Raw genomic sequence first — 26,140 nt, forward strand, 5'->3', positions numbered from 1 at the left:
TTACTCAACCGTTTCCAATCCTTATATTATGCATTGAAATTTTGGAAGATTTTGTTCATAAGTTCTTTTTCTGATTTCACCATTGTGCAAATAGGTGATGGATGTATTGCACCTTCATTGTCTACATGTACTCTTACTTCTCCCAGTTTTAATAAATCTTTGGCAAACCACTCAACTAATCAATGACCATGAAGATATGATCGCATATTGGTTTCATGCTTCAGTAAGTTTATGCAGTGGCAGAAGTATGATGATTTAAAGCATTATCGAATTCCATCAGATTTATTTCCCTTTGGAGTAACTGTGTTTGTCTAAAGTCACCAGATGGAACAACTGTCACTCCTCAACCTATTGGAGCATCATTATTTCAATTATCTCGCAATGACTAATCAACTGCTTCAACAGCTCTCTTATGTGCCATTCTACATTCATCCCATATTAACAATTGACATCTGAGAATTTCAGCTATTCTTGGATTCGTGCTGATATTGCACAGAAGAATATCATTACACCATATATCCAATGGTAGTTTGAGCCAAAAGTAGTTTTATAACAAATGTCTTTCCACTTCAACCTTGTGCATCGAGAAAGAATATTTTACCCTTCTCGTGCCTAATGTTGTCAACAACTACTTCATATGCTTCTCTTTGATTTGGAAGTAACTTTTCATCATTTTCTTTCACATATTCTGTCAAATCATCAATGTCGTAATTTGCCTCTCTGAACAATTCAGATGTTAGTCTGTTTTCATTGCCACAAGTAACTTTAGGAAGTCCGAAATTCTGGAGCACTTTTCCTCCAATAGCCAATAGTTTGTCTTCTATGTTGACAATTTGACAAATCTTGTTCATGGAAGAAATTTGAACTAAAGGTTCTGAGGCATCGTCTTGATGTAGATTGTAATTAAATGCAACAAAATCCAATCGGCAACGTTCTTAAATCGTAAAACTTATGTTCTTGTTATCGTTTCACCTAAACTTTGAGTTGTTTGCACTTCAGTTTCTTCATGCCGATTTTGAGCTGCTCTAATTCTCACCATTTGCTTTCTTGATGATTTTCGTACAGCTGATTCCTGTTGACGAATAGTTGCTTTCATTGTCCTATTATCAGTAAATCTATTTGACCATTGTACTTCTGATTCATTTTGCCTATATTGCATTGTTCGTTTTCTTTGTTTTTGGGGTCTCTTTTGTTGCTGCTCTACATTTTCAATCCTCCTCTGTAGCTGCATTGCCCTAGCTCCATGAGACTTTTTTTTCCAAATGAAGGACTATTCTTCGGTGGCATTTTTTGCTTGCAGTTTACAATGTCACTATTTACACTTTAAAATTCTTCTATACAAAACTTCACCTCAAAAAATGAAAATACGAATCATGTTAAAACTTGCCATGAAAGGTCCTTACAGTGCCGTATCAACTGTCCAATACCAACTCACTGCTATGTGTTCACTCACTGCTATGTGTTCACTCACTACTATACACACACACACACACTCATATATAGAGAGAGTGAGAGAGATAGAGAGAGAGGGGGATGGAGTATATCTGATGTCATTTGGCTATCATTTAGAACGTATTTTCTGTCTCTTCATATTAAGTCAACGAGAAAGTTGTGAATACACCCGCTAACACACGTCACACACGTCACACATATGCTGCATTACCTTCCATTTATTCTTAGCAAACAACCCAAACCACGTTGAATGAGAACTGTCTCCTGCACTCGTGACCGGAGAAGGCCATTTTTGATCTTCCGGAACACTGTGCGCTCTAGGACTAATTACATTTTGCATTTGCGGCTCCATTGGTGGCTAATGAGGGCGTGGAATTTAAGGAGCCAATGATAGGTCTTTGTTGCATAGTATCAACCACAGTTTCATTCACAACTGACTCGTAGTTTAGGAGTTCAGAGAAGTATTCAATCCAGTGGCCTGCAATTCTCGTTGATTTAGTATATAGAGTAGAAGACTCTTTGGAAAGTAAAGACCCATAAACTTGCTTCATAATATGGTAAAGCTTCTTGCTGTCATTTTCATCAGCAGTACATTGAAGAACCTGGTCTCGAAAATCTTGCTATACTGTAGTATTTTGAATGCTGGACAGTTTAAGGCAGTGCTCCAGCATGGCTGCAGTCAAATGACTGGAATAAGTGAAAGAATACGATAATAAAAGATACAAACATACACACACATCTGTAATTCCATTTTCTGATATTTATAGGAATAATTTATCGATATTTACCCCACATCAATCATACGAACATCATATTCACACCCACCTAACCGCCACCACCATCACTATAACCCTCACCGTCATACCATCACACCTCTATCATTATAATGATGATGATGATGATCATCATCATCATTACTACAAGTCTTCGAGGTATCTCATTTCTTTTGACATTTTTTTGTATAATTTGTAAGATACCTTAGTGACGAGTTTTTATTTGATATTAGTTTTTTTGGCGAAAGGGAGATACCGTCATAGTGATATTTATTTCAGAAGATTTATTTACAGTTTCGTTTTGAATCAGCGTGCCAGACTCTACATGGTTACTTGATATACTAGAAATAGCTGCCAAATCATCCCTCAAATTGCATCCTCCGCTCTGAAATTAAGCATATTTTAGACAAGATACAACTGGATATAGAACAATACAGATTGGCTAAGGTTGAAATTTCATCGTCTATCTGCTCATCAGGACTAAAGACTAAACAACAAGAATAACCAAGCTAAAACTCTCTAATAAACAATTAGGAAGTTAACTTAATTAAAATATTGATTACTTTATGAAGGATGTATATAAAGTAGAACACTTCGTTGAACAGCAAAATTCAATAAAACACTATATGAAATACACTATATAGGAATTTTAGTTTATTAAATACCTTAGATATAACACTTTGTTCAGACACAGACCTGCGCTATGTTGTGAACGTATTCTGTACCAGTTATTCTTATAAACTGTAAGAAACAGAGGTGTGAGTCAATTGGGAGGAGAATAGCCATGGAAACAAGTGAGATTTTGAGGCTTATTTTCAGCTGATGGTCATCTACTTACCCTAAAGAATCGTATTGATGTTCATGAAATAACTAAATGAAATATTCTGAGAACACTACCAAAAACCTCGTCTTCTGTAACAATATAAAGGCCATAACATAACATTTTTCATCTACTCAAATTTCAAACAAATTCCTATTGAAAAATAGATGCAAAACAGGAAGATTCTATTTCTTCTAAGCAACTCACAGCCTATTTCAGATGAGTTGTTGGAACATATCACTGGTTGAAAGAGAAATTGGCAATCAAAATCGATAGCGAATTCCTCACTTTCTATTTACAACGACAAAGTCAGGGTTCTGGTTCCTTGAAATACAAAGTATGGCAGAACAGCTGAATACGAAATGCAAGGATGTCAAAGTATACTACGGTACAACATCTATATACAGAATGTAAATCTGTAGGATGAACATTGAACATGAAATGAACATATAAATAAATGTAAAAAATCTGTATTGAGGGGTTTTATTCTAGAAAGCGACGTAAATAAAACATCTTAAAATTAAATAACTTTACAAGAGTCAATTAAGAAGAACGCAAGCAGCAAAAGAGAAAGAGATATATAGCGAAGTACCTTAAGAATGCGAACTATTGGCAAGATAAGTTCAATTATAAAACAAAAATGTGTATGTACCTCGAAAAACGACTTTCCACACTGTTAATTCTACAATTTGTAATGATATAGAAATGTAAGCCCTGTCAAAAGACCTAACAAGAAAGCTAAGGGCGTCACATTTTTACGACTGGTTTATGCTTAAAATATAATTGAGATTTACGGAGATGTACTTTCATAGTAAATGACCTGATCTGAGATCGTGTGCTGGAACGAAAAGAATTGTAGCATGGAAGGTGTATATGACCCATTTAAAAACACACAAAAACCGTTAGATTCCCTTCAACATTTAAATTTAATTTGCCAAAATATTTTCTATTTCTTTACTACCCACAAGGGGCTAAACACAGAGGGGACAAACAAGGACAGACAGACGGATTAAGTAGATTACATCGACCCCAGTGCGTAACTGGTACTTAATTTATCGACCTCGAAAGGATGAAAGGCAAAGTCGACCTCGGCGTAATTTGAACCCAGAACGTAACGGTAGACGAGATACGGCTACGCATTTTGCTCAGCGTGTTAACGTTTCTGCCAGCTAGCCGCCTTATTTGCCAAAATATTTTCGTCGCTTTGAGATTGCGACCTGTTCACTGGCAAAATTCCGAGCTGCATCTGAGAAAGTAACAGTTAGTTCATGATATATAAGTACGTATCTATGTGTGTGTGTGTATGTATGTATGTATGTATGTATGTATGTATGTATGCATGTATGTATGTATGTATGTATGTATGTATGTATGTATGTATGTATGCATGTATGTCTGTGTACATGTATGTGTGTATGCATATGTGTACATGCGTATGCACGTATGCATATGTGTAAATGCGTATGCATGTGCGCATGCCTAAACGCATGTATGTATATATGTACATATGTATGTACGTGAGTATCTATGTAAGTTTGTAAACGTGTCTGTGTGTGAGCACATGTGTATGTACATGTGAACGTATGTTTATGCGCTATGTGTCTGTCCAAGTTGTATACATGACTGTTACTTTGTTGAAGGTTGTATACACACACATACATACATATGCATATATATAGGCACACACATATATATGTGTGTGTGTGTGTGTGTGCGTTTGTCCCTCTCACCACCGTCTTACGGTGAATGGATGCAACGTTTTAAATACACATATGCAAATATAACCATACTTATACATATACACATGTACACACAATCGTATAGACACTTACACACAAAAATACGTATAATCTTAAAGTATACACACATATACGCTTATCGATCTATACATATTTGTATGACTATTTTCGCGGAAATGGGTTAAAATTCAAATTTGCCTGTTTTCAATTTATAATATTTTTTAAAATTAATTAATTTATTTATTACACACATATACATATACAATACATACATATATCTACACACATACTCATACATGCATGCATGTATATGCTCATACACTCACATACTCACACATCACACACACACACACACACACAACACACAAGACATACACACACATACATCTACACATACGTATTAAACTATGTACGCTTATACAGTTATATAATTGAGAGTTCTTTCAAAAGCTAACTATAAAATGGATCCGGAATAAATAAACCCAAATAGTATTCTTTATTTTCAATAGCATTTGTTATTTCTTATAATCTTCAACTGGAGTTGGGTTGACCATAGATAACAAGTGACAACTGGTGACCGAAAAAAATGACAGATTCGGTTCCTAGTAATTGAGCATAAGAAAAAACACCCTACACACACACTCTCTCATTCTTTCTCTCTCTTTGTTCCTCGCTCACTTCCTTCTTTTTTACTCCCTCACTCTTTCTCTCTCTTTTTCCTTCTCTCACTCCCCCCTCTCTCTCTCTCTCCCACTCTCAATTTCTCACACACGCATATAGAAATGTTACTTTGTTAGAAACAAAAGCAACAGTGTAATATTTATTTCTTTATTGCCCGCAGGAGGCTAACGCAGACGAAACAAACAAAGACTGACAAAAGGATTAAGCCGATTACATCGACCCCAGTGCATAACTGGTACTTATTTAATCGACCCCGAAAGGATGAAAGGCAAAGTCAACCTTGGTGGAATTTGAACGCAGAACGTAACAGTAGATGAAATATCGCTATGTAGTTCGCCCGGCGTGCTAACCATTCTGCCAGCTCACCGCCCTACAACAGCGTAATATTAAATTTGCTCCAAAGTTGTTAAGTTTACGTGCACAGTTCGAATATTCTGGTTGGCTTCTCTCACAAGAGTGATCAACGTTTATCTGCATTACAACCATCCCCGAGTGAACTGAACAAATAACATAGTGGTGGTTGGTGCAATTGGATGTGATGTTGCCTTGCTCACAGGAATTTAAATTAGTGCTGAAGGTTAACTAAATGTTTTTAGAGAGTATTATGCAACAAATTTGAAGCAAAGGGAAATAGGTTGCGTCAACCACCAAACGTGAGACGAGCAATAAACATGCAATACATGCTGAAGAGAAAGAAGTGCTTGAGATGCACAGAGGCAGTAATAAGGTCGAAGATTGTGATGAAAAGACGTTGACAAATTAATTGAATAACCGTCAACGCATTGATTATTTAACTAGACGGCAAGAAAACTGAAGTGAAACATGATGGGTGTATGTGTTTCTAATGGTAGTATGAACTACAAAAAAATCAACAATATGCATTTTCCCATCAAGAATCTTGCAAAAGAAATACAGAATTGAAATGATAGGAAAAATCGAGCTTGTTCAGGTGATCCTCTTCACAAACGATTCTATCGTACATGTCTTGTATAGCCACATGTTATTCTTCTTTTACGTGTATCCTTATAAAAGTATCGGCACTCCATGATTTTACCCAAGAGGAATTTGAAACCTAATAGCCGCGATTACGATATAAGTCAGAAACTGATTGGCAAATTCCATTCGCCAATACAACTTTAAATCTTTTCCATCAGATTTAGAGTAAAACAATGTTTTACCTAAAGATGCTGGAAAAAGGAAAAGAATTACTTTCACCCGATATTGAAACTTGCAAAAGAAGCCTATAACAACTCTATAACGTTCATCAGCGAATGTTTGAAGCATTGATTTCTTTTTTACTGAGGCCAAGAGCTTCCATATTTTGGCGATAAAAAGTAAAGAAATGCAGAAATTGTCACAATCATATGTTTTAAATTCAGAATCTCAACTACACCAGAGACCTAGTTAGCTGTTCTTCAGTTAATGTAACGTGATATTTCCATCGTTGCGTAAAATTCACCAGAAAACTTTCTAGGCGAACTTCTATATTCAAATGTAAGAGAAATCATGATATGATAAATATATAATTTTATATAACAAAAAGTATTTTAAAGAAAGCTGACGCAATAGAATAATAGAGACTATTCCGATTAAATGTATTATACATTACCATTTATAATCTAGTGCAATCTTGGTTCAGTGAGTTTTATAGCTTGAGTAATCTTTCATTCGGAGAAGAAAACATTAGAAATTTCTGCAAAAGCAAAAAAAGAAAAAAATATGTATGTTAACTATTTACCATATATATACATGTATGTTAGTTTTATACAGACACACGCACACACACACACACACACACACACACACACACACACACACACACACACACACACACTTATATATATATATGTTAACTATTTACCATATATATATATACATATACCTTACATACTAATCAATGAAATTAAAACAGGCTGATTTTCAGGTTTTATTATTTGTATTTTTTTACAATTTAACAATACTGAAATAAACTAATATTTTCATGCGTTGCGCAGTCATCAGATTTATATAGTGACAATCGTGTTCCATAGTTCACAACTGTGGAACACGACTGCCACTACATAAACCTGATGATTGCGTAACGGATGAAAGTACTAGTCTATTTCAATATTGTAAAATTGTAAAATCGTAAAAATTGCAAACAATAAAACATAAAAACCAGGCTAAGATGGAATTTAATATATTCTTCTATACACAGTCATACAAACTCTTATATATATGTATTTATGGGTATATATACATGTGTGTGTGTGTGTGTGTATGCGTGTGTGTATCTGTGTGGATATGTGTATGTATATTCATATGCATACATACATGCATATATATATAGAAATACATATATACGTAGAGATGCATACAGGAGCACAGTCTCACATTAGTAGAATATATACACACAACTGTATGTGTGTGTGTGTGCGTCTGTGTATGTTTTATATCACAGTACTCGAAAATTTCTCATCGTTTATTAGTCTGGAGGCTAATGTATATTGGTACATTTCTCTATCAACAATAAGCATTGAAGCCTCACAAATGTCATCAATCATTTCCTTGAGTGAAAAGAGAAAGAAAGCTTTCTAAACCACATAATGAAACAATATCTATCTTTAGAAATACTTTAATCATATTGACTTTAATCGAGCTTTTAAAGATTGGTTTTGTTATTCATAAAATTGATATTAAATGTAACCTCTTGTGGATGTATGTATGTATGTATCCATGCACATACACAGACACACATACACGTATACATGCACACTCGTTTAGCCAGACATGATGCATACGTTTTGCAAACTAAAATTTAACGTTAAAATAAAACTAGTAATTTTCAGTCTGTTCTGTTTTATGGAGTTTTATATTTTTTTTCTTTAAATTCTATTTTAGTTTTTCTCTAATTCGTATTATTTGTTCAATTTAATTTCTAAGTTTTGAAATAAATATAAACTGAATGACTTTTTCGATTCTATAAATCGAGATTTGCTTTAATAATTTTCGAATCCCACTTTAAAAGACAAATATTTTCATGCTTACCTAGCAATTCAATTTTCATAATTTCCTGAAATTCTATTCACACAACTTACAAAAGTCAAACGGATTTTGGAACCAGGCATCTTTATTTGTATTTTATTTTTGTTCGAGCAACTTGCAATGTGTAGCAGCCAGGTAAACGCTCCTTCGTTGGCCCATTGTGCTTTCGAAATTAAGTGATTGTGAGAGAAATCTTTGCCTTTGTATATGATACCTGGAACTTATCTATCAGTAGTATGTGAATGCGTCGGAAGAATACACTCAGTATTTTCAGTACTATTTCAAGGAATGATTCATGGCACATACCGAAAAATACAAAACAAGTTAACGTGAGGATTTTTCTCCAAATACATGACACATCGTTGGCCACCGAGCCAATGTGTCACGAACTCCCGATACAAAGATGTATACGAGCATATTTTATTCCCTCAGTCATTTTATCCATTTACGCTCGTCTTGATTATAGGAGGTGTATGATAGTCACAGTTGTCGTTTTTATGCAATATCTTCGAGAAATATAGTGGATGTTTGTCGAGACAAACAAACCAAGCATTTAAACTTAAATACATCAGAAAAGTAGTTTCATTTTGGGTCGTTTTGAGTTTACATCCGACCTGCATTTTTTTCTTTTTTTTCTTTTCTTTTTAAGCGAGTCTAGGTTTTGTTTGCTCAATCAGCTGAATGATATCAGTAATAAAATAATTGCTTCCATGACTAAACAAAAGCAGCGAAGCGTCGGATATATAAGAATAATAATGCCTTGCGGCATTTGTTCCTGTTCAAATGTCAAGTTTAACTTTGCCATTCCTTCCTCTTGAATCGATAAGTACTTATCAAGTATTAGATAAAATCTCTTCCCCTTTCTCTTTCTCCCTCTCCCCCTCTCTCTCAAATGCAGAAACTGTCCAACCCGGAAATAAAGAAAACAAAAGGATACCGAATAAAAGCAAAACTGAATTGATAGCCCCTACCTAGTTATTCAGTTTACTCGTAATAATAACCCAAATCTCCCTTAGATTGCACCCTAGCTCATCTTAAGAGAAGCAGGTAATATATCATAATGTAATGTTCTGTGTACAGAATCCTTTGTTCAGCATACTCGCTATTACCTGGAAAGGGTGAGGCAAACACATTACATACACACACACACACGCACACACACACACACACACACACACACACGCGCGCGCGCGCACATACGCACGCACATACACTCATTCACACGCATACACACTAACACACACTAAGGAAGGCACAGAAATTCTTACAAGGCTATATATTTCTTATCACACGACCGGACTACATGTTGATAACTAGGGTTTGATATATAGCAGAGCTTCATCTAACCACGTAGGTTATAAATGCAGGGATACCGCAATCTTTAATTTCCTACCTTCAATCGATCTGAAGCCTTTAAATGGCCACAGAATTTATAATCTTATAATAACAAGATTATAATTCCTCTCGCCACAAGAGTACGCCTTATCAAAACTATTTTGTTTCATTCGTTATCACCTCAACTATACATGGAAGTTAGTTTCCAAATGTGTTAAAAGACAGAAGAAAAATGGTGGCGTGTGAATAAGCATAAGAGAAAGATACAAAGTGAACATTTTAGCTGGATTTTGATTTAGTAGGTTCTTCATTTGAAAGGCAACCAACCACTGTGAATAATTCCTTTTAAATAGATTTGTCCATTGTATATAGACATTATATATTTGATGTCTTTCATCTGCAGAGAAAATTGGTAAATTTCACATCCCCGTTGTGTATGTTCAATAGACTTTAATCTTTCCTTTACTTGAGGGAGATCTTTTTGCTTTATTCTTCTTCTGTTGTTTACTTTAATTTTCCTTTATTTCATTTTTGTTTCATCACTCGCCACTCTCTCTTATGTAGCATTATATATATATATATATATATATATCATATTATATCATATTATATCATATCATATCATACCATTTCATAATAATAATTTTATAAAAAATAAAGTAAAATGTACGGTTACTCAACAATAATGAATGATACTGATTTAAGACGATGATGATGATGATGCGAAGTTGCTGCCGTTGTTTCTTTATATGTCTGCATAGCAACATTGGTGGCATTTTGAAATTGGAGAGACCGAACCTTGTAATTCCTTTGCTGACCTTAAAAAGTCAGACAAATGTTCGGTTTTCCGGCCCACATCATCCTTCCTCTTTCTCTGGATCTGGCAACTCCTCTCACTCCTCTTCGCTGGCAGACTTAGTAAACTCTAACAAATCGCAAACTGTCAAGGTTTCAGAGTGGACATTGATGCGGTTGTTGACCTCATCTTTCGTGGTGTCGACAAAACTTTCGCGACCAAGTACCTTTGTAAAGGTCACCTCGTTGTTGACAGCCACGTGCTGAATATCTTAAGGTGAGAAGCGCTCGCAATCCTGAACACACTCTGACCATACCTTCTTCCAGTATGTGATGAGGGTTTGTTTTATCATGTCTTTAAGAGCAGCATGGATGAATGACAGGCACGTTGCGAGCGTGAAATTAAAGAACTCCTTTAACTTGAAATTCTCGTCCTAATACATTGCGCCCACAAGGTGTTGGAGAGAGTTCCGAGTGTAAATTGCCTTGAAAGCACGGATTACGCCTTGGTCCATAGGCTGGTTGAGGGAGGTAGTGTTAGTAATGAGGAACTCGATTTGGGATCACTCGTGATTCAAATCCAAAGAGTGACCACCAACATTATCCATAACAAGCAACACCTTGCATTCCGTGCATACGTTTTGGACGTAGTCGCTGGTTTGAGGGATGAAGCATTTGTGGAACCAATTCAACGTTAGACTTTTGATAATCTAGGCATTGGGGTTGTACATCCAGTGGACAGGCAACAGGATTTTATTATTATTATTGAAGGCCTTCGTGGACTTGTAGATAAATCCTGGTTTCATCATGAAGCCAGCAACATTGCCACACATAATTAGCGTCACTCTGTCCTTCTGTGCTTTAAATCCTGGGACTCTGGCTTCGCCCTTCATGATGTACGTTCTGGAAGGCATCTTCTTCCAAAACAAGCCAGTCTCGACCATATTGAAAATCTGTTCTGGCTTGTATCCCTCGTACTCGATGATCTGCCTGAAGGTATCAAGGTACTTCTCGGCGGCTTCTTTGTCGGCTGATGCTGTCCCTCCTTGCAGCGAAAGAGATTTTATTTAAAACCGTTTCTGGAAACAGACAATCCCTTGCTGGCTTGAATATCTTCGGGCTCTGGTACAGTCAATGGTCTTGGTTGCGGTCCTTCGATGTCTTCTGCTACGCCTCCACTGTCGAACTGCTGGCATAATAACCGTGCTTTCTCACGGATGATGTTACCACTCAGGGGACGTTTTTCTTCTGCCAAGCAGATTCCACCGTCCATCTAAGTATATATATATATATATATATATATATATATATATATATATACTTTAACTACAATAAGAGGTTGTCATTGAGAGACAAATACAGCGAGGGAGAAAGAGAGAGTGTGTGTGTATATGTGTGTGTGTGTGTATGTGTGAATGTGTGTGTGTGTGTGTGTGTTGTGTGTGAGTAAAATATACAGAGACATCGCTATACTAATTATAAAGCTTTGGTTGAAAGCAGAAATAAGAGATACAACATACAGTGAACTTGTATCTAAAATAATCAAGTTACGTGATGCGTGGCTATTCTAATCAGAGGGAATTTAGCTGTATATACGTTTTGATACCACTTCGTATGTCGCTTTCTGAACGTGCGTAGTTATTTACTTGATTTATATATGTACGTATTTATGCACGTGTGTACGGCTGTGCGTGTACGTGTATGCATTAGTATATTTTGCACTTCTTTTCTCACATCCCATCTAAATATATATGTATATATGTGTATATATATATATAATATATATATATATATATTATATATATATATATATATATATATATATATATATATACATATATATACATATATATATATACATATATATGCGTGTTTATATGTATGTGCTTATATTTCTAATTTATATAAATTCCCTCATATACATGTGCACGCATCTGTGAGTGTGTGTAAATACGCACAATTTTTCCTGTGTTTATATACTTAATTACGTATTAATTATTTAACGGGACAAGTGGCAAACAATTTGAAAAATATGCAATTGTTGTTACCGTTCGTTTTATAAATTTTTTCTTTAACAATCCGGCAAAATATCACCAGTTATATAAATCCACTACTCAAATTGTAACTAGTTTTATAAGAGCCAACACACGAACTTCTCGGCCCCCGAGTGACTCTGGTGCTTTTGGAGACAAAAAAAAAAGAACGTCAAACACAATGAGAAACGAAAACATAAAAACAGAACCATGGAAACCCACAATTTTTTAAACAACGAAAAAATAGGGTACAAGACATACAACGCAAGGAAAATTCCCCTTCTTCAGCCGCCTCCATTTCGTCTACTCCGCGTTTCGAAGATAAAGGCGAGACACGACTTGAGTGAAATGGTCCTTCCCGCAAATAATTTTAGATTTTTTGCGGAGGGTTAAAAGTGGTAACAAAAACAGGACAGTAAAAACAATACAAGACAGTAAAAATACAAATAAAAATAAAAACAGTAAACGACAGGACAAGTAGAATAACAGTAATACGAACGTTAAGGGCTGTTAAGCCGAACGAAAGAGATATTATTTTGAACGCGTGAGAACAACGGCATAAGAAAGGGATAGGATGGCGTCTATACTTGTTGAAGGCTGTGGTCAGAAATACAGGACTCTGGTCACATGTCGGAGACGAGAGGGAGGAGGTGTAGTAGTAGGAGAAACGGAGGCGGCTGAAGAAGGGGAATTTTCTTGCGTTGTATGTCTTATACCCTGTTTTTTCGTTGCTTAAAAAATGTCCGTTTCCATGGTTCTGTTTTTATGCTTTCGTTTCTCATTGTGTTCGACGTTTTTTTTTTGTGTCCTGTACCTATATATGCATGTATATATACATATAGATGTAGGTACGTACATATATGTATGTATATATGTATATGTTTTATTTATTATTTTGTTATATATATATATATATCCATAATTAAGGAATGGAGAAGATAAAACCCAATCTACTCCATTCCCCAATGCTGGTTGTTTATTCGCATATACTACAACCACAGGCCCTAACGGTGAGCTATTAAATAGCCTTTTTACAGTTTATCGTAGTCTCCTAGGAGAAAAATTGACAACCATCTGCGCCAATAAACCACTATTGTTCTTGTCAGTTGTTTTATTCATATCTTCTACCGACTGCTTGACGCTCACTAACTTCGTAGACCTTGAACCTTGGGTCTTACTTTTGTTTATACATATGTATATATAAGTATGTCCTTTTTGTATCTGTGTCTGTACCCCCACTACCGCTTGACAGCTACTATTGGTGTGTTTACACTAGGAAAAGAAACTGATAGAATAAGTAACAGGTTTAAGAAGACATAAGTACTGGGGTTACTTCGTTCAACTATGAATTCTTCAAAGTGGTGCTCCAGCATGGGCACGGTCTAATGTGTGAAACAAGCAAAATATAGGAGATAGGACATACGTATACATAAACACACATGCGTACACACATACACAAACATACACATATGACAAATGATAGAGACAGAAAATGGAATACATGTGCTCCTAAGTATACCATATGAAAATATACATATAAGTACTTATCCATCTTTCTGTCAATTTCTCTCTCTCTTTCTCTTTCTATCTTTCTCTCTCTCTCTCTCTCTATATATATATATATATATATATATATATATGTGTGTGTGTATGTGTGTATCTATGTCTGTGTGTATACACACACATACATAATACATACATGTGTTCGTACACAAACATATACTAGCTTACTGCATATTTAATATGTTTCGCTCAATGTATACTAATAGAAGAAACATATGGTGTAGATGTCTTTTATCATGGCTGTGCAATGCTTGATCGAGTGCTCTATTAACACCTCTCACTACAAGTGTGTACATCATATGCTGGTTACTGTATATCTATATTCCTTTTTACCTTATCGGCTGTAATTACATTTACAGAACAGAGGGAATTAACATTAATGACTCTTTAGCAATAATAATAACAACAATAATAATAATAATAATATTAATAATCATAATAATAATAATAATAATAATAATAATAATAATAATAATAATAATAATAATAATAATAATAACAATAATAATAATAACGACAACAACAATAACAACAACAACAACAACAACAATAATAACATCAACAATAACAATAATAAGCGGTGATAGTATAATTGTGCTGAAAATTGAATGGATGAAATAAAATCCAAATAGTAAATACATGGGCGTTAGTATCACTTCGGTATCTTAAACTGGCAAATTAAAGAATTGATGAACATAGATACGAAGACACAGGAAATATTGACAGTGCACGGAGTATTCTATCCTAAGAATGGCACTGATAGGTTTCCTTTTCAAAGGAAAGGGTGGGAGAGGTTTATCAGTTGTGAGGATTGTGTTTAAGCACCGGAAACAGCTTAGGGCAGCATATAAAAATTGCCGTGGAACTATTGCTGAAACGTGAAGAGATCCGGCATCATCAAAATTGATAATTGTGCAAAGAAAGAAAAACAAGAGGAAAGGAACACGAAAAAAGAAACACAGCATCGAAATGATAAAAAGAATGCACGGTCAATTTGCAAGAGATACGAAGGCTAAGACAGATACAGAAGACCGGTGGTTATGGATGCGGAGGAGTGACCTGAAGTTAGAACCAGAAGCGGTTATAAGCGCGGCACAAGAATTAGCGTTATGGCCGAACTATGTAAAGAGCAAAATTGACAAAACAACTTAGAGTAACAAATTCCGAATATGTGGTGAGAGAGGTGACACGGTATAGCACATTGTTAGTGAATACCCGAAACTGGTGCAACGCGAATACTAAACACGAAATGACAAAGGGGCAAGAAAGCTCTATTCAGAGCGATGTGGAACTTACGGCCTGCAATGAGCAAGAACATGATATAACCGAATTCCAGAAGAGTTATTGAGAACAAAGATTGGAAAATCCTATGAGATGCAATGATTCTGTATGACCACATGATCAGATATCGGAAACTTGACATTGTTGTAGTGGACAAAAACGGAATGATAACCGACATAGTAGTTCCTGGCAAAGAGAAAGAAGAACTATGACGATTTGAAGTGAAGAAATACGTGGGCAATGAAGAGAGTAGACGTAATAACAATAGTAACTGGTGCGCTTGGAAGTATCAGTACTCAGCTACGAGCATGACTCAAAAAGATTGGTAAAAATGTAAAGGTAGAGCAACCACAAAAATCATCCTCGCATGGTTCCGGAAGCATCATCACTAAACAAGTGTCAGTTTAGTATGCTGATCATGGAAAACTGACACTTTCCATCATGCCCAGCAAAATAATCTAACAATTTTCATCAAAATAATGACCATAATAGTCATCCTTAAACAGCTTTTATTCACGGACCTTTTAAGCGGGATGAGCCATTCGACACGAAGAAAATTCTAACTGGGACCCACCTGCAAAGCCATATATTGTTTATCTTGGTATGAAGTCACCATGTCGCGCACATATCGTTATGATGCATGTGCTTGGCGTTATCTTATCAGACGGATAATCAGGATGGGTATATTGGGCTTCCTGTATTTGTACTCCCGGAAAATGCTGAGTGAGTTTCTCGAAAGGTGGGTGAAAGTTGCAAAAATGGCAAGAGTGGATGGTACCTCTCTAAGTGTAGACCTGTGAGCCGGAGAGAAGGAATTGGAGAGGGTGCTTGGTTCTGGGTTTTCAGGGAAATCTGACTTGCCTGCCAGATTGAAGGAGGACGGCGGTGCGATCATTACTACAGACTCGGCCGACAGATCTGTCCCACACGTGACAGCAGCTGTTCGATATAACGCCACAAATCAGCAATGCCCGGACACTGAACGAGATCGAAATGATGATGATGATGATGATGACAAACGCTCTGTGGTAAGAAGTTTGCTTCCGACAATATAGTTCTGGTTATAGTCTCACTGCATCACAAATTAGGCAATTGTTTTCTGCTATAGCACAGGGTAGCCAAAGACTTACGAGTCGATCTGGTTACTGAAAACGAATGAAGAACATTGTGCAGCTCCTCCACTCCCATTACATGAAACCCATAGCCTCTCTACCACATGGGCCCACCCAGCGTCTTTGATTCCCTCGTGTATCATTGCATGTAGATAAAGAGCCAATCTCACCGCTAAATCTTGGGATGCAAAACCAGATCTCAGTGCCTCATCAAGAGCCTCAACTAAAGCCCTTTCTATTCTATTTTTCATAAAAACTAGCTCCTTACTATATCTAATAGACCGAAACATAATGGCCCCTTTGAAGGCATACCACCATTTACTAGTTATGATGTTTGCGGTCAATACCCTCTTTACTAGCTGTCTAATCCGACTCCTATACTCTTCACAAGCCAAAAGAGAGTTTCCAGTAGCCGGGACCCTGCCTACATAACCTAAGTCAAACTTACAGGTCACAAGTTTGTGATCACTGTGTAGTGGAAATGTGGACACCTAGCAAAGTTTTTGTCGTTGCGCCAATTTATATTGTATGCAAGTGAGACCTAGAAGATCCGTTGCTATTAGTCCATGTCCACAATGGAGCGACCAGGAATTCTAGTCTGCCAGCTGAAAATGACTAAGCAGATCACTGAAGCACTGGTTTCCACTCCAATCCGGGTTCGAGCAACAGAATCTACTTGTGCATCGCAGATTGTTTTAAAGTCTCCTAACACTATTAAAGTGTCTGACGTACCAAGGATGTTCTCTAGGCTTCTAAAATAACCAGACTGTCCAGTGTTTGTGGAAGGATTGACAGCTACAAGCCTGAAGGTATTGCCACTGCTGAGCGTCACGTGAAGGGCGACCAAACTTCCTTCCGCGTCGATGAAGATAGTTGTTGTCTCTGGAAACATATTTTTCCTGAGCAGAACTGCGACGCAACTCATTCCTCAAAGTTTTCACGGAGAAATGAGTTTCTCCTAGCCGTTTAGGATAGGGGAGAGCCACGCAGTTCACTCAGTCTGGTTTCCGTGGCAACTATTACATCCAATCTATTCGACATAAGATCAGCAACAAAGCAACCTTGCTTCCAAACTGACCCCAAGCCGCGTATATTTAAACATCCTACATTGAGAGCTGTCATAAAGGTAGTGGATTTACCTGGAGTTGAAGATGGAATGGTAATCCCATCTCAATCCATTATTCCAGTGCTTACGAGGTGTCTTTGACTAGGCCCTCAATGAAAATCCAACAGCCAACTCAACCCTACAAGTCCCACACGCAAAAAAATCTTGATAAAAACACACAAGACACGCAAAACTCTACCCCCTCCACCGTCGTATTCCACCCAACTAGACCTAATCCTTTCTCAGAGGGCCTATGTCATGTTTAAATTCGCTTTTTAGAATGTTATAATTGATCCTGTCAATGGTAAAAAGTTTTTTGGCGTTATTTTCTCATAATTAGTAATCTGTGGTAATCTTTTTTATATTTTATAGTTTAGTCTGGAATTTTGTGTGTTAATTGCAATAAAATTAAGTTGGATGGAAAATGATGGAGGGGTTGGGGATTTTGTATGTCTTGTATGTCTTGAGCAATTTTTTTTTTTGCATGTGGGACTTGTGTTGGATTTTCTCTTTTTCCTCGAAGTTTGCGTTTTCTAATCGTCGCATTCCGGTTTGTACTCTATCATCTCCTCCTCCTCTGCTGCTTTCACTTCCATAAAGATCTTTGTTGGCTCTGGTGAATCTGTTTCTTTTTTTCTCGGGAGGTGAGGGCACTGATGTTTTCTCTGGGGGAGGCTGGCACTCAGATCTAATGTGGTCATTTTGGCCACATTTGTAGAAATGATGCTTCCTTCCTTCGACCATTATGCGCAGCTTGTTATACCCCATCAGGACAATGGGACAGGATGGGGACAGGGTGGATGCAGGGTGGGGGTTATCATCACCAGCTTGTGACCTCCTCTTTCTCTTTTTCCTTCTGCCATTTCCCATCCATCCCTGATTTTCTCCTCTGATTTGTTTTCTTTTTCTTTCTCAATGCTGGGCTTTCTCCTACATATTCTCGCAGTAGGTCGAGGTGCAGTTTCTTTTTCGTTTTCAGGTAACACCGGTGTCTTTACGGGCCGCGGAAGGCATTCTGCTCTAGTGTAGCTTTTTGGCCATACTTGTAACAGCGTAGGGCCCTGCCCTCCACTGTAACCGTAAGTATCACTTCGTTGAACGTTATGGTCTCTGTCATTTTTTCTAGGTCCTCCGGGGCAGTCTGAATAACCATTTCCAGGTCCTATTCTGGCCAATTTTTATGTGCTGTTCTAGTGGCTTGACGGACCACAATCTTATCTTCGAGGCTTAGCACTTACCCTAGAAGCACGTCTTCCAAGATAAACGGGTACAAGTACCACCTCGTATGTCTTCAAGGAGGTTTCCGAATGCTGGCTGGCAATTGTCTCGATCTGAAACCGTATCTCCAGTGTCGCGAACTTTATTCCTCTGACAAGGTATATAATTCCCTGCCAGAAGGGTTTCAAGACTTTTTCCACTTGATGTGTTGTAGCCGTGTCAATCTTCGTTTTCAAAATGTATATCCCGTATACTATCGACCTTTGTTTTGTCAGAGGAGTCACCTTAATATCGTGCCCCTCCCTACATAACATATCCCTGTATTTCTGAAGTTTCTCCTACTCCACATTTACTCTTCGTCGTAGCCTCTGGCCACGGTCGCGAAATCCATCTTCCATCTTCTTTGCTTCACAGTAATTCCTCTCAGCTATTCTTCTTCGAACAACGTAAATTCTGAAGAACCCAGATTTTCGCATGCCATTTCTATACAAATTATACAGTGCTTCCCACTTCAAACAGTGGGAAAAGCGCCAACAAAGCTGCCGCAAGGAAGCAAACAAAGTGTTTATAAAAGAGGAAGCAGTTAAATAAACGTAGCAACAATACATACATATATATATATATATATATATATATATATATATATATATATATATATATATATCACGTGATCACCGTGACCGACCAAGACCATCAGATGTTGCTACACATCGCTGGTCACAATGCGTTTGCATTGTTTTAGGCTTCGGACGACGCTACCCCGCTGACTAAGTGAGCAGGCCAATATATATAATATATATATATATTATATATATATATTATATATATATTATATATATATATATATATATATGTGTGTGTGTGTGTGTGTGTGGTGTGTGTGTGTGTGTATGTATATATTTATATGTTTATATAGGTTTATATAAAATTTAATTCTTACCTATGCAAATGATACAGTGGAGAACATAGAATGATGGGTCAAGTACATTAACCTATTGAGACTTAAATCTAATTAAACATAGTACATTGGAATATACACAGAGCTGAGATCCAAAAGGTTGCAAGTTTCAGGCACTATTCCAAATCAATCATCCAATATGTTTGGTTGTATAAATTTTCAAAAAAGTGAAATGGAATTTATGACTAAATGAGAGAATCGCATCAAAGAATTTATTTAATGTATTTAAACTATATGATCTAAAGATAATATATGATTCCCTTATAGATAAACTGCATGTATTTGAAGTAGCACTACAAAGGCAGGGGGCACCGTAATTATAGACCAGGATAAGGAGTAATCAGTGTTGCTATCTCTTAGATAGTTTATATATGAGGCGAGTTCGTAAAAAAAATATCATTTTTCTGTTTTCCCACTTTTCTCTATATATATCCTACATGGATTCTGTTTACTTGTATTTTTATGTATATTTATATACTTTAAAATATTCAGATATGTCGATATGTATTAATAAATACATACGCATTTTAAGTCGAATTTGTAACTGTATGAGTATTATAAGAAGTTGATGAGAAAGATTAATAATATATGATATATATATGATATATATATAATATATGATATATATATATATATATATATATATATACATATATTGTTTTACTATAGAATACACACATACCAATAATTGCAAAGATCAGCATAATATGATTAAATATACATGCGATACTTTGTCGTAATGTACATAAAATACATCTATATTTTAAATTAATCCTGTATCTCTTTTCATTTCGTGACAAGTATACATTTAGCGAGCATTAGCTGAAGCAATTTATCGAAACTCTGTGTAGTATGAGCAACTGTTATATGAAGAACAATGTGCGATTAACCGACTTCTCAGCATCGACTATGTAGCTGGGTTAAATCCGAGACGAGCCCTACCCGTCTGATATATCGCTAGAATCTACCGCTAATACCCTTTCTTGCTCGCACGTCTACAGGCGTTCGCCCACTCCCGCTGCCACGCTGGTCCTACTTCCGTCCACTTCCTCACAGACTCCGCCTCTTCCGGTAGGGGCTTCTGACCCATTGATGCCCTTGACCCATTTCTTTCGGTTCACTTCATCCCCTACTGAGATGTGCATTGCACCTTTGAGAGCTTGTCCCAGACTTCAACTCCTATCTGCACGAAAGCAAGTTCTCCCTTTTCCTCAGCATGTTGTGATGCTGTCGACGTGAGCCGTCATACATACCTGGATATCGCTCTGTGAGTCCTAATCGGGGAGATATATTGTACCGAAACACCACTCCCACCTCTCTCCACCATGGCCTTGTTCGTGCGAGTGTACTTTCCAAGATTCAATTTTCACTCGGCCTTTATGCCACTCTGAAGAAATGGTGCACATTCCATTTATCGAGAATCTCCTTCAACTTCTCCGAACGAAATGTGCTATTATCCATCAGTCCATCAGCAATTATTCGACAGGGTACCACTCCAGGAATATCTCGTTCAGGATACGCGCAACCTCATCCGCAGTATCTGTCTTCATTTCCCTCCATATTGTCATCCGATACGGTCCACAGTCGACTCTCGAGAGTTACGTCCCCTGCCGGTAGTGTGTCACATCCACCGCGAATTGTCCATAGTTGTGCTCTACTGATATGTTTTCCGGCTCTTGCACGTCCAGAGCATGGTCGATGGATTGACGCCTATCACAGCTCCCGATCATCTTTTGAATGTTCTGCCTAGTAACGTCGGAGTCAACCTTCCTGTCAAGATACAGGGTTCTACCCACGCCCTTATGATGCATAGCATGCAGTCGCCTTAGTTCCGAGTCACCTAGCCAACTCATTGCAGCTATCTTCCGGCACTGCCAAGCAGGCCATTTTCAACTATGCTCTATGCTCTCCTGCACCACTTTGCCACCCCAGCTTGCCCGATCGGCTCGTCTCATGACGTTGCTGCATGCTGTTCAAAACCACCCAGCGATTGAATAGTGACTCAGTAGTCTACCACACATCGATAATAGTTCTTGTCTGTTGATGCTGAAACTCAGTTCCGGAATCTCATTTCTTTTCCGAAACACAAACACATCTGTCTCTTTGAAGCTTGAGCTCCAGTGCAGCTCCAACAATTAGCTCCGGTATTTCGCAGTCAGCCCGAGCTTCGTTAGGTCACCTACTAACTCTGCGGCAGACACTAGAGCCTTGTTTACCAGGATGTCATCTATGTAGAAATTGGTTCCTTTTCTTATCTTGGATAGATTTGAGCACTGTTACCATGATCTTTGGTGCAGAATTCAGCCCGAAATCCAACCTAGTCAAACAGTATGTCTGGCACTTATATCTCACCAGTTGATACTTCTGCCTGCTGTTTTGCGTCGTCAAGCTTGCTTATGCAAGCAGTTCGGTCATCACCATTTTTTTAGTTGCTCGGCAACTGTTGCCGCTGCACCGCGCTTTTTAGTCAATTTCAGGTAAAAATCAGAAAACATGGCCAGTTTCCAGACCTCCATTGCACACACGTCCATCTGTTTTCATGTCCACCTGACCTTTCCTAGCTTGGTTGGTGTTTGGAAGAGCATCCAGCGGTAAAAACGAAAGCATGGCGCAGGCTTCTGCCTGGCCACCTCCTGATCTGAAAAACCGTTCAACCCATACCAGCGTGGAAGGATGATGTTAAACGATAATGATGATGATGATGATGATATATGTATGCATGTATGTGTGTATGTGTCTCTCTCACTCCCCCTCTCTCTCTCCCTCTCTCTCTCTGCATATATATATATATATATATATCCTTTCATTCTTTTACTTGTTTCAGTCATTTGACTGTAGCCATACAGGAGCACCGCATTCAGTCGAAAAATCGATCCCAGGACTTATTCTTGGTAAGCCTAGTACTTATTCTATCGGTCTCTTTTGCCAAACCACTAAGTTACGGAGACGTAAACACACCTTCACTGGTTGTCCAGCGACAGGGAGGAGAAACACAGACACACACGCGCACACACACACACACACACACACACATACATATACGACGGGCTTCTTTCAGTTACCGTCTATACATACATAGATACATACATATATATATACATACATATGTATATTGTATATATACTATAAGTGTTATATATATATATGAGTAGAATTTTTTATATAAACACAAGTATATATTTATGTTCACACACACACACATATTTATGCACACACATATTTACACATACACATATATATATATATATATATAAGAGTAGATATTTCTATATAAACATAAGTATATAGTTATGAATAGACATGCTCGCACAGATACATACCCGCGCTCCTCCACACTCGCACAGAAAACACACACCCATATATATGTATATGAAAATTTGAGTTAGAATAATATTTCGTTGTTTTTAACTTATCCACTTCTGAAACAACTGAATGTCAACACTCCGCAAGCTATATCTCAAAAAGAAATAAATTTAATGTTATTTTCTTCGCAAAAATTGTTTACAGACTCTGGAAGTGAATGTGAATTCCTGTTACTCACCTCAACAAGTTTGAAAAAATTCAAGGATAATTGCGATTATAGCTGTAAAACCTCACACAATATTAGCTGAAGGATATTAAATATTCTGCATTTAACAAATAACGAATCTGTATATAAAGTCGACTAGTTACTTTTTGCCGCTGAATCAAATTCTTTCCTGCATTCCCTAAGGTGGTATTCCTCTCGTAACAATGCCTATTAATATGTTTAGACCCTACCCACCCACAAATAATCGCTTTTGTTTAGTTCCCTAATATTCCTATCGAGCCATTAGCATTCTCTAAGCTATAGAAGCACTTCCTCATTATAAATTCTACATTCCCCTACGGGTACTCCATTGTGACAATGCAGTATTTAACAATAATTGTTTTTCATATGAATGTACTTTTAAAATTATTTATCAATAAGTGTATATATATATATATATATATATATATATATAGGGGGAAGCTTTATGAAAATAAACAAAAGACGAAGGCAGGTGGAGTACAAACAAACAAGTGTATTAGTATGGCGCTCATTTATATATATATTATATATATATTATATTATATCATATATATATATAATATATATATATATATATATATATATATATATATATATATATATATATATTATATTAAATTAGAGATAAAACCAATATTAGGCAAATCAAACAATGAAAAACATAAGCCAATACATAAAATTAAATAAATTTTATATTATTTTGAATATATATCAAAAGTATTAAAAGTTTAATAAAAGATAAAGAGTAAAAGACTACGATCGTTTCATGGCTGTACAAATGTATATATATAATATATATATATATATATATATATATATATATATATATATATATATATAATATATATATATTATATATATATATATATATATATTATATATATATATATATATATAATATATATATATATGTACATATATATTGGAAGGAGGCGCATACATACGCACACGTACATACATATATGCATTTCTTACATACATACATAAGTACGTCCATACATACATACATATTTTATCGTGTGCTCACTGCTATGTTTGTTTAGAGTTCAAAATACATTATCATCGTCCAGTCCGTAGAAGGCGTAAAAGGTATGAAAAAACATCTTTCAGGAACAATAACGGTTTATTGACATCGAATATTGTAAATGTTTCCCATATCGAAAAGTTAATTTATAGTTCACGGTTTGCAACTCGGATTGTTGTGTATGCAAATAAAAAATCCAAATTTAGGGAATGGAGTTGATGAAATCCAGGCTACACATGTTTCCTAGCTAGCAGAACATCGGAAGTAGTAATTACCCAATCGAAGGGTACTCCACTAACTACTCATCAGGCCAAAGACTTTTGATCAAGTCTCCTGTAAGTTAACATGGGACTTCTTGACAATGCAACCTTCATTTAACTAAGGTATATTTGGCCTGATGAGTACCTAGCGGTCTATCCCTCGTTGAGTACTTGCTATGAAACATATGCAGCCTAGGTTTTATCTACTGCATTCCCTAAACTTGAATACACAGGGTGCGATGGGTAAATTGTCGCCAAGTTATATTTTTAATTTCATGCAAGTGCATTGTTTCCTTTTTGATTTTGAGACTACACAGTAGTCTGTGAGAAAAACAGCACCATGCCGAAATTCAGTCTGCCAGAAATTTGGAAACGATATGCTGTACCGCTTGGCACCGAAACACTCTGAAATGTTCATACTGAAGCCCCCCGGTGGACAATATAGAAGTTTGCAGTTCGTCGAGAGATGAAGGAAGAATCAGAATGACACTTTTCCAGAGATGTGTTACTTTCGGCAGATCTGCAACATCAGAGACCAAGTGTTTTCAATGTGATTTTTAACAATGACATATAGTGGGTTTACCTGTATTTCTTGATCAGTCAGAATACTGAAACTCCAAAGGATGGTAAGCTCGGCGTCCTGCGCAGCTTGCGGTGGCTTGTATTCCCACCAATTGTTTTTCTGATGATGGTTGTATATGCGGTATATTGACCAGTGTATGTACTGAACTGCCCTGTCATGCTTTTACAAGTATTCTGTTCGTGCCTGTCTGCTACACTTAGAGATTATGTGGTCGATTATCTTTGGATTATCTCTGCAGTATGATAAACTGCTTTCATATTTCAGGACATTATTCTGGTAATTCCTAGTTGGTCCTAAGCAGCAACCATATAACCACCAGTTTCTGGTTTGAGACAGCCAGGGTTTTTGATTCTTCCCAGGTATTTGCCACGCTGTGTCCTTTGTTACCGTTTCTCATTAATATATTGTCTATTGGTTTACTTGGCTATGTCTTCCTTATTTTGTTGATTTTATTTTGCCTTGTCTCATGGGATACGTTTTCTTCGGGTACTGCTTCATCTAGTTGCATTTCCCGGAGATATATTTTCATGTTTTTCGTTACTGAGTAAAAGTTTTGGTATCTTCATGTTTCAGTACCAGCTTCAACATCCAGTCGTTTGCTTGTTGCCGGTAGACAGAAAGTCCTCTGGGTGCAATTTGCAGCAGAAGTTGAGATTGTATTAACCTCCGACTACCTCCTTTTCACGGGAGGTATATTCGGTTTGTGTCTGCTTTTGAGTGTGCATACAATGCGTTGTCGTCAGCTTTTGTACCATGACATCAGGTTTGTTGATTTCAGAGAGGGACAAGTAGTTTATTACGTTGAAGCTGTATGTGACTACAACCATAGCCAAT

At 36.8% G+C, this 26,140-nt stretch overlaps 1 protein-coding gene across 1 annotated transcript in view; it reads right to left on the reverse strand.

The window, feature by feature from the left end:
• The window catches only part of LOC115218269 (glycine receptor subunit alpha-2-like), a 602,367-nt gene that overhangs the window by 443,498 nt on the left and 132,729 nt on the right, over window positions 1-26,140 (reverse strand). Inside the window, exon 2 of the mRNA XM_029788018.2 lies at window positions 7,075-7,158. Within this exon, the coding sequence (XP_029643878.2) occupies window positions 7,075-7,077 (3 nt within the window). The 5' untranslated portion in view covers window positions 7,078-7,158. The remainder of the gene's footprint in view (window positions 1-7,074; window positions 7,159-26,140) is intronic.

The sequence above is a fragment of the Octopus sinensis genome, linkage group LG13, assembly GCF_006345805.1.
Source record: "Octopus sinensis linkage group LG13, ASM634580v1, whole genome shotgun sequence".
NCBI lineage: Eukaryota > Metazoa > Mollusca > Cephalopoda > Octopoda > Octopodidae > Octopus > Octopus sinensis.